Below are 14,639 nucleotides of genomic sequence, written 5' to 3' on the forward strand. Positions count from 1 at the left end.
AACATCTTATAGCCCCTGCCACTATGTACCAGAGATGGCTCTCACCCACAGAGGCAAGGCTGGGCCCTGAGCCTCATGTCCAGCAGAGATGGACAAGATGCCCACAGGGAAGCTGAGACCCAGTTGCTAGGCTCCTGAGCCTAGGGTGACCAGGTTTAGTGGGGCCACATGTGTGCTACTGTGTAGTTTCCCATCCTGACTGGGGATAGCTGGGGAGCTATGTGTGCACAGAACTGTCGGCCCACCTTAAAAGTCCTGCTCCACCGTGGCCGAGGCAGGGACTTTGAGGGTTAACTGACTGTACAGACCACTCTGCTCAAACCATAGCCGGCCCCTGGTCTAATCTCTGAAGTGCACACATGGGGAGGGGTTCTCTCTGAGTTTCCTGAGCCAACGGACTTCTGGGATCTATGCTGAGAATGCTATGACTACAGTACAGAGAACTGGGCCCCAGCCCCTTTCTGGAAACAAGGTTCCTATGCTGTCGCCCCAGACTCTGGGAGGGGCTAGCAGTTCTGTGGGAAAGTGTGATGAATCAACACTCAAGTGCCTGTCCCATTCAGGGCCTCAGGTGCTGCCCAGCAGTGATGAGGTGACAAGCTAGCCTGCAATGAATAAGCCCACCAAAGGGACAAGGGACCCCTATATTCCCTACCTGCTCTCAGAGGGTGGGTGCAAGGGTAGTGGTGGGGTTGGGGAAGGGCACCAAGAATAAGGAGCAGGGCTTCAGTGCAGGCTGCAGGCAGCCCAGGAGACTGCCTTGCATGTGCCCTGCCGATACAACTGGCCTGAAGTGAGGGGCACCAGGGGCCATCGGGCATCCCCTCCTGGACTCTCATACCTATCCTCTCCTTTTCCCACCTGAGGATGCCCACAGACATGGGAAACTCAAACCTGCAACTTGGGAGTGATGGTTGCCTGGCCACCCCACCCCAGGCAGGGTGCAGGCAGACCATCCTCTCAACTCACCCAACTACCACAAAGCAACCCTATCTCTCTGGGTAGGACACCTCTGTCCTCCGCCTGATATCCCCTCAGATACTTCCAATCGTAGAACCAGAAACCCTCAGCCTGAGTGAGGCCTCTCCCTGATCCTCAAGGGCTGTGGACCTGGGGCTCTTGGCGTTTCTATGCTCACATTTCCTATGCACATTTCCTCGTTTCCTCTCCCCATCCCCTAAGCTCCAAGTGTGAACACTCATGTAGAAAAGAGCCCCAGGCTGCAAGAGGTGCTCTCACCTCTGCCTATCTCCCCAGCATGTGTGATGGTGCCATCTTCAAGTCGTGAGCCCTTGGGTCTCAGATATAAAGCCCGTGGGGACCACAGGAAGGATGGCCAGATAGTCCTGCAGAGCCAGGCTGCACATTCTGGGCACATGCAGCTGGGACCTGGGGATCTCTAGAACAGAAGGGTATACAAGACATCCAGGTCTTTTTCCCAGGGCAGAGATTTTATTTGGATTGTCAGAACTGCTCTATCCACTGGGACCTGGGTCCATCTGTCTCTGCCTGTCACAGGCCAAACCAGTCTGAGACACCTCCTCGACGGACATCTCTGCTCTGCCTTCGACTCACATCTTCCAGGAACTCAGTCTGTTCCTTATCCGCAGGGCTGGGCTCCCTCTCGGGAAATAGGTCTGGGAAGGTGAAGGTCTGACCATGGGCCTGGGGAGGAAACAACTTAGATCAGTGCTCTACTCTTCAGGCGGACTCAATTGCTCAAGGACCGTGACCCTCGACCCCCACGGTGGGAGGGATGAGCAGCCATTGTCTACGGTGCAGGGCCCTGCCGGGAAAATAAACATCTCTGTGCTGTGGGCCCCCAGCTCTTATCTAGCAGCGGGAAGCCATTACCCTGAGACAATGCTTCTTTTCATGGACATTATCTCTTTACAGTGGTGTCTCACCAGCCCCCAGCTCATTAAAAGTAGCCAGCAAAGGCCCATTCACTAGGGCGGCAGCCTAGTTGAATTGAGGGGCAGGAACTAGGCATAGAAAAACAGGACATAAGTGACGTCTGGTGCCACGCTAAAGCTTTTTCCATCCAAAATACCTAAAGGCCTTCACCCACATTAAAGGCCAGCCTTCCTGCAGGCTTGGAGCTTGGCAAATAAAACACATGTAACGCACACAGAAACCTACAATGCAGCAGTCTATAAATCAAGTCCGGCTTTGCAAATTAACTGGTTTTACGTCTTTCACTAGAAGTTCGGAATGTTTCAGCATGGCCAAGTCCCAGCCCAGGTCCCCAAGCACGTGGGTCAGGCACCAGTGCAAGCCTGTGGTGAGGAGGGGGATGGTGCTGTGGGGCCTAAGCAGATATGGGGGACTGCACCACTTTGCTGACTAAACACTAAACAGCTCCAAGATAAGGGGTGAGAGGCAGGCAAGCAGGAGGGGAGGCCTTCATCTAGTTATCCTGCTACCAGACAGTTAAAGGGGTGCTAAAGACCTCACTGAATTTGCAGCACTTCAATAAGCAAAGTCAGTGGGGATACAGTTGGGCTCTGGGAGCCCCTTGCTTCTTCCTAAGGAAATCTGGACTTCGGCAGGAAACCAAGCTTGATCTGAAACAGGACATAAGTCCCAGATCCCACCCTGAAAATGCAGAGTTTGTGAGTTCTGCTCACACAAAGCAGGGTGCAGGGCCCAGATAAAAGGCCAGTAGCCAGTCTGCCAGAGATTATCTTACACATCTTAGGCTTCTTTTTTCCTTTTGAAAAGTACTGAAGGGCAATAGTTTACTCTCACAGGGCTGCCTGCCCAGAAGGGGGAATTTGTGTTTGATATCTTGAGGTGATTCTGCTGGTTTCTGAAGCAGGGGAAACTCAAAGTGACATTTAAAAACACAGACACAAAGATGGCCATGTACATTGGCTTGTGAAGAAACAGAGGCAGCTATTAGGGAAACGCCCCGCTTCCCCAGGAGACCAGAGGTATTTGTGGGTGCCAGATGGCTCCCTGGGGGATTTTCCTTGTTTAGAGAAATCTGTACTTTAAAGAAAAAAATTCTTTCACCTTCCAAAGAGGAGACAGAGCTATCAGTAGCAAAGAGCAGGAGAGAAAAAGGTGACAATGAGAACGGAAAAAGCCAGGTCCCCCTGCAGTAATCCCAGAGCTCTTGGTCATTGTCTGGGCCAGGACTTGCAGGCCCCTTGCTGCCCGCGCATTTGTTCTGGAGCCGTGAGCTCATGGCCCGTGTGCACCACTCACTCAAACGCAGCTCTGTGTACACACGGTCAATGCTCTTTTTGTTCTGTGGGGAGCTGAGGGTTAGTTCCTACTCCCTCATGGACCTGGGGCCAGAGATGTTTATCAGGTTGTCAGAGGGAAAACGTGGGACCCCCACCATGTGAGCCTCGCCTTCCCACTGCCGCCAACTCACAATAAATCCCATCATTTAATTTGTGTCTCTGGCTGACCCCGCGTGTGCCGCACAATGGGTTGTTATTAGAAGCACCCACCCCCTACCCCGTGGGGCTAAAAGGAGGGTCTCGGTGGCAGATGCAGACAGAGGGGCCTCTGAGGGTCTTCGGGTCCTTTGGGGGCGGGGTGAGACCCATTACCCAGTTTCTAGACTGTGTAAAGATTGGGGGGTGCCGTTACAAATTTTAATTCTGGGACAGGAGGAGCCATGCCGACGGGAACATGCTGGCCACAGCTGCCCTTCCTGTCTCCGGCAGCCTGGATTTCAGAGAAAGAAAGACGGCGGGCGGCAGCTGCAGACATGGATCTAAGCATTGCCGAGAGTTCAGCTTTCAGAGTGAGGTGGGGCTGGGGGAGAAAAGGGGCTCGGATGACTCAAAAGTCACTTGTAACCATAGCTGTCTCCAAAGTGACTTGTGGCGAATGCCAGCATATGGGACATCGCCCCGCAGCCATGACAGACAGATGGGCTGATTCAACACCCAACACACACAGGTCTTTATAAGGTTGGTGGCCACTCTCTCCACCTGGATTTCCTGGTTTTATACACAGCAAATACTAGGGCAAATGATTACGGAACCCCGTTTAGAACAAAGGTGGTTGTTCTTCAGGAAAGCTGTCTTCCTCCCTCTTTGAGGGAAACTGCCTTCCAACTTGGGCCTGGGTCCTGCTAAGTCCCAGTGGGAGATGGGTTTATAATAGTATTACTGCCATCTAGTGGTCACGCACGTCCGCGAAGGACTCCCTAGTGGGCTGTTTACACTAAAACTGTAGAAACTGAAGGAAGCCCCCCTCCTTCCGCTGATTTTAAGCAGTGGGGGGCTGGTTAATAGGCCCTGCAGGATTCCCACAGAGGCCCTTCAGTCCAAGGCCAGCTGCTGAGGTCAGAGGGGATTCTGCCTGGAGACTGAGGGCCGCCGGGCGTGGCTACTGCCGGTCCTAGTCCTGAGCACTCTCAGGCAGGAGAGAAAGCCTATCTCAACACACAGGCTCCTTCTTCCTAGATCTGTGCCTCAGTAAACATGTGGTGGGGGTGCCTTCTTGGAGGCCCCTGGCCAGGACACATTATTAGGCGCTGACACCATGTACTTATGGAAGCCAGAATGTTACAGATGCACAGAACCCGGGGCGGGGGTGCGGATTTCAAGGCCCCAGGCCATCTCACACCATCTCTGGCACCCAGGCTCCTGGCAGAGGAGGTAGTGTATCCTCAGGGGCATTCACTCCTTCAGGGGCAGGCGGTCTTTGATGCCCACCACACCTGCAGTGGGTCTGCCTTTCATATGAAATGGCTGGATCTGAGAAGGCCCAGCACAAAACCAGTCCCCATGCACTGTCCATATGGAGACACAACATGGAGCCTCGTCTGCTCCATATGTGCCCTGGGCTCTGTGCTCCTTCATAAGACCTGGCATGATGGCTACTAACAGTCCCAAGACCACAGCTGACAGTGGGAGGCCACACTACACGGGGCTCACTCACCAGCTGGACATAGGCCACCTTGAAATCTGGCTTTTTGATCCTCACATTTCTATAGTTCCTCTTCCTGTTGGAGCCTGTGGGGAGGAAACACACCTTTACTTCCAGGTCCTAGCACAGATCCAGCCTCACAAGCACAAGAACTATCTTCCAGACAGAGGAAAGCATGGTGTGCCCAAATGGTAACATGCCAAACATCACAAGCAGCTCAGACCTATCACAAAAATGGGTCTGTTTAGATAAAAGGGAAGTAAAAGATTTTAAAACAATAAAAGGAATTTAACACTTTGGTGTCTGTTGAAAATGTCAAAGCAGTTGACTGGCTGGAGGCTGGAGGGGTGAGCTGGGGGTTCCAGGAAACTTAGTAAGCTGCTGAGGGCTGTAGCAGGACAGTCTTGAGGAGCTGGAATGTGGTAGACTGGGGACAGCACTAAGGGTAAACCACCACCAGAGTACCCTGTGACCCTAGCAAGTTACCCCTACCCCCCTTGAGCCTCAGTTTCTTCCTGTGTCAAGTCAGAAGATTACATCAACTGATGCTGAGGCTGTGACCTTGCACTGGGGGAGCACTATCTAAGTGTTTGTATAGATAGGAGGGTGCAGCCACTCACCATGCTGTACCCGAGTCCGCACGGCAGCCACAGGCACATTGTAAATGCGTTCAAGATAATTCCTGAGGTCCACCCTGGTCATTCTGGATGAATAAGAAACAAAAGGAAGTCTGAACAGGGCCCAGAGTGAGGGCTTCTATGCTACATCAGGCTGACGCCTGGCTGGGCCAGAAAGACACCAGTACTGTTGGCTACTTCTGTCCTCTCCAGACAATCAGGATTAAGGTAACAGGGACCGAGGCCCAGGCAATTGGAACACAGCTCTGTCAGCTTGGTTCACACCATTCCCTCTCCACTGGCCCTCAATTAGGACCCAGCTAGGCTTGCACAGGTGATGTGACTGCCTTAGAGAGCTGCCAGGCTCCCAGCCTGCCCTAAACTTGCAAGTCCTGTCTGTAACTGGGTACTTGCTACACCCTTTCTGTTGGACCTTGCCAGTCACTGTGAGCTCAGCTTTAAGGCCCCTTCTGTCTTTGTCTGGAAGCTGGAGAGAACTGACCCTCAGCCTCCCCAGAAACACGTGCTGCCACCTCACCATTCTGACCCAGTTCTGGGCAACAGTTCTAGTTGAGGGGCTGTGTATTTCCCTAAAGGTGAAGCCGCCATCAAATCCAGCCAGCTGAACGAGGCAAAGCACTATGGAAGCCAAGATGAGCAGTTCTGCGAATCACAGCATGCTCCCAGCCCAGCCTCCTGGGATGCCTTTCCTGGGAAGAGGACTAAGGCAAGAATTCAACAAAGACCAGAGCAAGGAAGTGAGCCCACATCTCAGGCTCTCAGTTAAGCCTCCCAGGTGGAGGCCAGCGGGAAGCCTGCCAAAGCATGCTCACTTCCCCTGCTCCCCTCAGCTCTGCAAACACAGGCCTCCAAAGCAGCCTGCTAAGCAGAGCTGCCCTAGGTCTTCGCAGGGAAGAAGAGCCCAACCCTGAGAGCCTGAGACCCACAGCCCCCTGGAGTGCTTTCAGCCAACATTCCTTTGGGGCTTACTCCATGGGGATCCGGAACTGCACGGTATCTTCAGGTTGGGCCACGCCAGGCCGTACCAGCTGAATGAAGAAGTTGGTTCGAAATATGCGGAGCTGGGGGCCACCCAGCTGATACAAGGGGTACCTGCACAGAAAAGATTCGGTTCACATTATGCATCAACACAGCACACCCAGGTAACCAGTATGGTTGGCCACTGGCCTCCCAGCACTGTCTTCTGACTAGTAGGACTGAGCCCCAGGCTGTCGCAGCTACACGTATCAGCAGGGCCAGGTCAGACAGAACACAGCTATGCACACACAGGTCACTACCCCTGAGCATGGCAGTCCCACAGCTCATTCCCAACTCAGTCTGCCCAGTGTGGCAGCCAGTATTTTCATCCCCTAAGCACTGACTTGGAAGAATGTGGCTGGTGGCTCCCATGGCCTACAGAAGGGCCAGAGAACAAACAGAAAGGACTGAGACAAAGAATCTGATATTTAGGGCTGGGAGTGTAGCTCACTGGCAAAGTGTTCAACATGCATGAAGCCCTAAATTTCATTGCTAACATTGCAAAGTAAGAATCCAAGAGTGTCCCCCACAAACAGGATGATGGTAGAGTTCAATCTGGAGATGCTAATGCCCTCCAAGAAACACAGCTGAGGATGACTACTCATGCTGTTCAGGAGAAGGGGAGCAGCTATGGGTATCACTGTAGGGCCAGAAGGGCCCAACACCTTCCCTGTGACCAGAATGGACCTAAGGAGGCAGATTAAAGACCTGGGGTTGTAGAGGGCACTTTCAATGAAGTGCATCAGCTAGGAGACAGTGCCCCTATTCAGCACCCAGTTCCAGGTCTGTAGAGACTCTGAAGGTACAAGCTCCTTAGGGTCCATGAAGGGTCAGTGTAGGGGGCTGTCCAGGTTCTCACTTAAGACCAATTTAAGCCACTGCCTGGGCCCTTATTTAGGGATTCTCCAGCACCATGCTGAAGGCACTCAGCGGCTGACACTGGGCTAGCTTCCGGGCAGTGCAAGCTGGCCTCGGCCCCCTGAGTCTAGGAAGCACCGAGGAGCCAGAAGGGAGTTGCTGAGGGCCAAAGCCAGGACATCAAGGGTGAGACCCAGTGCCTTGGGGGTTAGATTGACAGCCTCATGGGACCAAGCTGCTGGGGACTTTGACACAAGTGCTTGCAAAAAAAGGAGTGCCTAACTCAACAGCAAACTGCATATTCCTGGTGACCAAGTCAATACATTGTGGCCAAGCCAACTGGCTGAGTCTCCACTGTGGAGAAGAAAGCAGCAGACACCTAGTCAGACCCCTACAAGAAGGTCACTGGGAGTGGTGCTGAAGGAAGGAGGGGCCTGCCTCAACTTACCCATAGGTCCAGGACAATTGTGGCTACCCAAGGGGCCCACATACTCTCACGGTTATGCAACTATGACACTGTATGTGGCAGACAAAGTTGGGGACCCATTCTTTAATGGTGCAAAAGAAGTGAAATGGTTCACAGAAGCTCCAGACTCCAAGCCTTAAAGTGGTGCTGCACTGGGGGTCTGGAAGGGTGGAGGTCATCTAGCGAGGCGGGCCCAGTGTAGGCCTGAGGTGAGGGTGTTCAAGGCCTCGTGGGTTCAGTCTCATAAGTTCATGTTCTCTCAAACTTGTCTTCCCTGATGCAGCCCACCATGCCCTATCCCAAGGATTGTCCTGGGGCTTCCAGCTCTGGAAAGACCCCTCTGCCCCTGCCCTCCTCCTTGGCCCTGAGACACTCTTTCAGTAGGCCCTCCCTCAAACTCAGAGAGCTTCCCTGAAGGTCTCCACAAGCACCTCAAACTTAGTGCATCTACAATAGAGCTCTCTTCACTGCTTTTAACAATGCAGGACTTAGTTCATGGCTACCAGTTTCACCCTATCCCACTACAAGCCAGGGAGCCAGCTCCCTGCAGGGCCTTGGGGTGAACCAGGCTTTGCCTGCTTCTCTTCCCTACCTCAATTTCCCCAGTGAAAGGGCTCTTAGCTCCTGGTGCCACCGTCCTCAGAAAGAACTCACCAAGAGGTCTGCAACGACCCTCCAGCTATCTCCCTAGCATGTGTGGAGGGGTCCCTAAGTGCTGTCTGGTACCGTCCAAATACTCATCACTGCACCCCATCATTCATGGGCTGTCTCTAGTGTTCACTGAAAGCGCGTGCTTCCTGCCTAGACTCTGGGAAGACATGGACACGTGGACCACATGGGTAAAGGCGCAGGGACTTCCAAACTTCTGGGGACCCTGTCAGCACTCCAGCTCGGATGTGGCTCAGGCTCCCCGCCCCCCACCGCCGCGACACCAAAGCCCCACGTCGGCGAGGAACTCAGTTTACACGGCCTGTCCCTCGGCCGCTGGGAGCCCCCCTCCACCTCCTCCCGCCCCCTGGCCTCAATCCCTGGGTTTCTGCCGGGGGCCCACAAGGGGCCCTACAGAGACACTACTCACAGCACGTTCCGCGCCATGGCGGTCGCGCCTCGGGACGCAGGAAGGAGCGGCGCCAACCCCGCACGGCCCCCGCGCTGGCACAGCGCCCCCTCGCTTCCGGAGGCCGCGCCGCCCCGCGCCCCGTGCACCACCCCACGCACCGCACCCCGCACCAGCCAGGAACCCCGCCGCCCCACCCCCCAACTCGTGCATCTCTCCACAGAGCTCCTCAGCGCTGCAACAGACACAACGCCCCTTTGGCTCAACTCCAGCCCGCACCTCCCCGCACATCCCGCAAAGCCTCACAGTGGTCCTGCTCTCCCCTTCCCCCACGCTGCTTCACGCTCTCTCTCCCACCAGGCCCACCACAGCCAGGTTCGCCCGGGCCCACCCCCACCCTCGCCCTCACCCCTAACCCCATTCCCCCACCCCCCTTCCACACTCTCTGCCTCGAATACTCCGCCCACGCTTCGAGAACTCCAGGAGCCTTGCAATCCCCTAGACCCCTTACGCCCGCGCCTGCACTTTCCCACTCTTGCAGTAGGTCCCGCTCCTTGCCATCTCCCTCCCTCTCCCCACTCCACCCCCACCCCGCCACTCAGAGGCGGCGCGGGCCCCTGTCTCTCCCCTTCTCCTCAACAATTCAAGGTCACTGCCTGGTCACTGCTGCCACCTTCCAGCTGCCTGGCAGTAGGGGGAGGGGAAATAATGAATGAGCTGGGCAGGGATCGGGGGTCTTAGATTCCCTCCCTCCACCTGGCCGGGCTGTTTCTCCCTCCGCTCCGCAATTCCAGGCCCCCTTCCCCTGGAAGCTCCAGCCCGCCAGCTAACCACCGCCAGCTCGCTCCAATCCCCAGCCCCCACCACCGCCACACCACACCTCCTTCAAGAGGCCCCTGTCTTTTCTGGGGCTCTTTGTCGGCCCACCCTCTCCAGGCCAGGCCAGCCCTGTCTCAGGGGACCTTCTTGCCCCTGACTCCAAGTCTCCCCATTTCTGCCACTGACCAAGACCCTCCCTTGCAGGAGAGGGTGGTAGGCTCCCTCCTGCCTGTCCCCAGACTCCCAGCCCCCTGTGTTTCTGCTATTCAGCTGCCCATCTCTCCTGCCAGGCTGGCTGAGTTTACTCTGTGCTCCAGTATACCTCTGGTGTACTTTGGAGCTGGGATGTCATGGATGGGGATGTCAGGCAGGGGCGGTGGGGGGGGGGGGCACCCCTAGGAATGAGCTCTGGCTGCCCTTGAAGTGAGGAAACCAGGCCTCCCAATAGGGACAGTGCTGGGCAAGAGGAAAGTCAGGAGCTGGCATAGACCAGAGGCATCTGGTTCTAGGTTCTAGGGGTGAGTCTAGAGCCCCACCTTGCCCTGTTCATTGATGCTGATAAAAATGACAAGTTGGACTTAGTGGTGCACCCCAGAAATTCTAGCACTTGGCAGGCTGAGGCAGGAGGATCACTGACAATTTGAGGCCAGCATAGGCTACATAGTGAGTTCAAGGCCAGCCTGGACTACCTAGTGAGAACCTGTCTCAAAAAACTATCCATCCACCCATCCCCAAAATAATAAAAAGAAATAGATTGATCTAGAATGAAGAATTTGAAGGTGAGACATTAGCCTTGACAGTTGGGGGGCAGGATGAGGGAGGGGGTTACAGCCTTTATACTGCCTGTATACCTGGATTGAAGAGGAAGATGATGGTGGCAAAGGAGGATCTGCCCTGGAGGAGCAGGTGTCCAGGTACTGTGTGGAATGGAGGGGATCCAGCCCTGTTTAGTAAGGCCCAAGTGGGAGGGGGACTTGAGGTTGCTGGTTAGACAAGCATTTGGCCAGTAGCAGGTGGCCTGGACAAGGATAGAGCTAGGGAATGGAGGTTCCAGGACCAGGAATCTAGTGGTTTCCATTTTCTTCTTCTAAAGCACTGATTTCATTGGTAGCCATGTAGTAACCCACAAGTATGACCCATATCTAACTCACAGATATGGCTCAGAGACGTGACTAGACATTGAGTGGCCAAGGAGGATGCTGGTGGAATCCTTGGCCAGACCCTCCTGGACACTCAGTCTTGCTTCTCCACTTATCTACCAACTGCCAGCCAGATCCTCCACACAAAGGCTTGGAATTTCTGAGCACAGAGCCCAGGCCTCACCCCCAGGGTATGTGGCAGCTCTAAGATACTCTCTCCTTCCTTCCCATCTGTTACAACACACAAATCCCATTATTCTTTGCTTGTCCCCTTCCTGAGGCCAGGGGCTGAGGTTGCCAGATAAAATACAGTATGCCCAGTTGAATGTGAGATTCAACTCAACAACTAATTTTTTTTTAAAGTAGACTTTTAAAGGAGCAATTTTAAGTTGGCAGAAAACTTGCACAGAAAATATAGTTCCCATAGACTACTCCATACTCCCAACTTCCCATAGTCTTGACTTCTTGGATTAATGTATTCTAATATGTTACAGCTTACAAAATAATATTAATATATTACTACTAATTGACGTTCTGAAGTTCGTCATGTATAGGAGGGCTCACCCTTCCATAATGTCCTTGTGTACCATTCAGGGTATTATACAGAACACTGTCACTGCCCGAAGACCCCCCTTGAGCCACCCTTTCATTCCCCATTCCCCCCAGGCCCTGGCAGCCAGGGATCTTTCACTGTCTCCACTGTTTGCCCCTTTGCCTTTTATAGAATGTCATTCCTTGGATTCTTACAGGCTGGCTTCTTTCAGCTAGTATATGCATTTCCGCTTCCTCCCTGTTTTCATGGCTCTTCAGTATACTTCCTTTTAGGGCTGAATAATATTCCTTTGTCTGGGTGTACCTTGGTTTACCCATTCATCTATTGAAAGACCTCTTTGTTGCTTCCAAATTTTGGCATGCAGGGGCAGAAAAATGTGACCTCTTTCCTCCCACTGTCACAAAAGGCAGGCTAACAAGAGAAAAGTATGACAGAGTTAGGTCATCAGTGTTTTACTTGTCCAGAGAAACTTCAGAAACCAAGATCCAAAGTCTCAGGGAGAAGTGTCCACTCTTATGCTTAGATTTGGTGAAGCATGGACAGCCATGTAGGTATCTAACTGGACAGAGGGTGTAATCTGATGGTAATAGACTGGCAAAGACCCACAAGGCCTGTCTGAGCAGATTCTTCTTAGTCCCTGCATGTCCAACCTTCTTCCCAGGTAGAGGGTTGTGCTTTTTTTACATTCTTTGTGACCGGCTCCTATACAGAAAGGTTAAGAGAAGCTAGAGTAACATTTCATGTATTTATGGTTGACTTTGGAGTGGAGGAGAGAGGCTGTCGTTTCGGTGACCCACCTTGGAAAGAAAATTCTGGTCTCCTTGGCCTGTTGTGGAAGAGGAAGAGGAATGGATGATAGACAAGTAGCAGGAGGTCAGAAGGAGACTTTGTTTCTGAAGTCTTCCTGGACCTCAAGTCAAAGCCTTGGGCAGGCAAAGCACCAGGCAGGTGATGGTTAACAGAGCTGCCATGTATACCTGTGTGTGGACTGATGTGACCACAAGTTTTCAGCTCATCTGGGGATTACCTAGGAGCTAGCTGCTCTGTAAGGACCCTTAAAGGGGTTAAGACCAACAATGCAGAGTTCCCTATGTCCATGGAGCACATGCTCCTAGAGGGAGACAGACCCAAAGGAACAAGTGGGATACATCAATACTTCTAAAAGCACAGGCTTGAAGGAGATGAAAAAAAAATATACTAGCTGAAATATTGAATATACTGGCTGAAATATTGTAGGGAAAGATGGCAGAGCTGGAAATTTAAAATTAGGGGATCAGAGATGTGCAAAGGATCTGTGGCCCTGTAAGTCTGTGCTGAGTGGGTGCCTTCCCCTCTTCCATCCCCTCTTTATGGCATCAAAGAGAGGAAAGACTCCCCAAAGGCAGAAGGTGGCTCAGGGGCTTAGAAGGGGATACTGGAGAGGGGACAGCAGCAAGCCCTGGGTGCCCAGGAGCAGGAAGCTGGGCAGGGAGCTACCTACAGTCCAGCCCTGGGACCTTAGGTTTCCGATGCCCAAGCAAGGAGTCCTGTTGGCTAAAGAGAAGGACAGGGAGAAAAGGAGCTAGCGGTTCTGGGACCAATGGGCAGCTGATTCTGAAGGGCTTTGCTGCCTTTATCCGCCCTTCCCCAGTACAGGCCTCCAACCAATGGAGTTGCTCATCCAGGTGGAAGGCCCTGGGTAAGTATCAAAAAGCTCTGGCATTGCTCAGGTAAGGGTGGCAGGCTGGGGTCCATTTGGCCCTCCCCAGCACCTCCAAAGGTCCTGTCCTGACTCAAAATGATTTAGGGGCTCTAAGCAAGCCATATCCTCTGAACCCAGGGCACCCTGCCTGGTCGATACATAGGGTCTGCAGCAGCTGTATTCAGAGGTCCTAGGTCCTCTAAGTTTGCAGGATAGAAAAAAACAGTGCTTACTTCAGAAAAAGCCAGGGCTCACTTTCCTGCCTAGGAGCTCAGTTTGCTCCTGTCCTGGGAGCTGATGCCTCCTGCAAGCTGGGGGTGGGGGGCAATATCCGACTTTCCCTCTGCTTTTTCCCTGGAGGGCAAGGGCTGTTTATCTCTAAGAGGGTGTGGGACTGAGGAGGGCTCAGTAACACATGGTTGCTACTCTTTTTCAGTCCTCACAAAGCTAGTGTAAAGCACCATGTTAAAAGCATTTGCACTTTTTGGAGTACATTTATTTGTTGTTTGTATTTCTGATTCTGCAACTTGTCTTTCACTCATTTTTCTATGGGCTGAATTACATCTCTGTTTTAATTCACATGTTGACTTTTCAGGGGGACATAATTTAATGGGAACCCCTAGCACTTCAGAAGGTGACTGTCTTTGACTACAGGGTCTTTGTAGAAGTGGTTAAGTTTAAGTGGACCACAAGGATGGGCCCTAATTTAATTGACTGCTGTCCTTATAGCTAGAGGAGGCCTGGACTCAGACAGGGAGGATCATGAGGAACTGGGAGAAGACACTGTCTGCAAGCCAAGATGGCGATCCTCCTCCGGAAGAGCTGCCCTGGGACACCTAGGTCTGACTTGCAAAGTGTAAGACAATAAATGTCTGCTGTGGAAGCTGCCCGAGACCATGGGGCTTTGTTATGGTGGCCCCAGCAGACTAATTAGGGTGGGTAATGTTTTCCTTATGCATTTCCAAGTGCTTCAGACATTTTGATTATATTGCCTCTTGTCTGTCACATTTGACTCAACACAATTTCCATTGGTCATTTGCCTTTTAATTTTTAAAACAGCTTTTGTGAAGCCTCATTAGTAAAGCAGAGAGTTTGATCAGTCTTGACATATGTAGCCACCATGAAATCACCTACAGAAAGCACATACCCAAAATGCCCTTTTGCTGCTTTATGAACACCCTCTGCCTTCCTGTGAGGGACAGATGACTGACCAGTTTGCATCCCTGAGAAAGTTCTGTAAGTGAAATCAGTGGTATGGATTCCTTGGCTGGCTTCCTTTGCTCAGACTAGCTGTCTTAAGATTTGTCCCTGCTGTGGCTGTATGTGGGTCTCTGCTGCCACCGCTGGACATACCAGTTCCTTTGCTAGGGGACATCAAGGCTCCTTCTGGTATTTGATGGTTAAAGCCATGCTGGTCTTTGCAATCACATTCAAGTCTTACAAGACTGGACACAACCTTTCCTGCTGGAGAGAAATAAAATGAGGGCTTATGCTGGGAAGTGTGTGTTTAACCAT

General features: G+C 52.7%; 1 protein-coding gene across 2 annotated transcripts; it reads right to left on the reverse strand.

Moving 5' to 3' along the window:
• Positions 1-1,430: 1,430 nt before the first annotated feature.
• Positions 1,431-9,508, reverse strand: Mrpl23 (mitochondrial ribosomal protein L23). 2 transcript variants are annotated; one of them, XM_023564440.1, is made up of 5 exons: positions 9,444-9,508; positions 6,504-6,626; positions 5,517-5,599; positions 4,909-4,982; positions 1,431-1,665 (listed from the first exon to the last, which is right to left on the reverse strand). In XM_023564440.1, exons 1-5 carry the CDS (start codon positions 9,491-9,493, stop codon positions 1,513-1,515), a joined length of 483 nt encoding a protein of 160 aa, XP_023420208.1. In that variant the 5' UTR covers positions 9,494-9,508; the 3' UTR covers positions 1,431-1,512. The 2 variants fall into 2 exon arrangements, with proteins under 2 accessions (XP_023420208.1, XP_003468388.1); XM_003468340.5 differs by lacking the exon at positions 9,444-9,508 and adding an exon at positions 8,954-9,097.
• Between the last annotated feature and the right edge of the window lie 5,131 nt (positions 9,509-14,639).

This window comes from Cavia porcellus, unplaced genomic scaffold (assembly GCF_034190915.1).
Source record: "Cavia porcellus strain 051 isolate PalLab524CR breed Dunkin Hartley unplaced genomic scaffold, mCavPor4.1 scaffold_17, whole genome shotgun sequence".
NCBI lineage: Eukaryota > Metazoa > Chordata > Mammalia > Rodentia > Caviidae > Cavia > Cavia porcellus.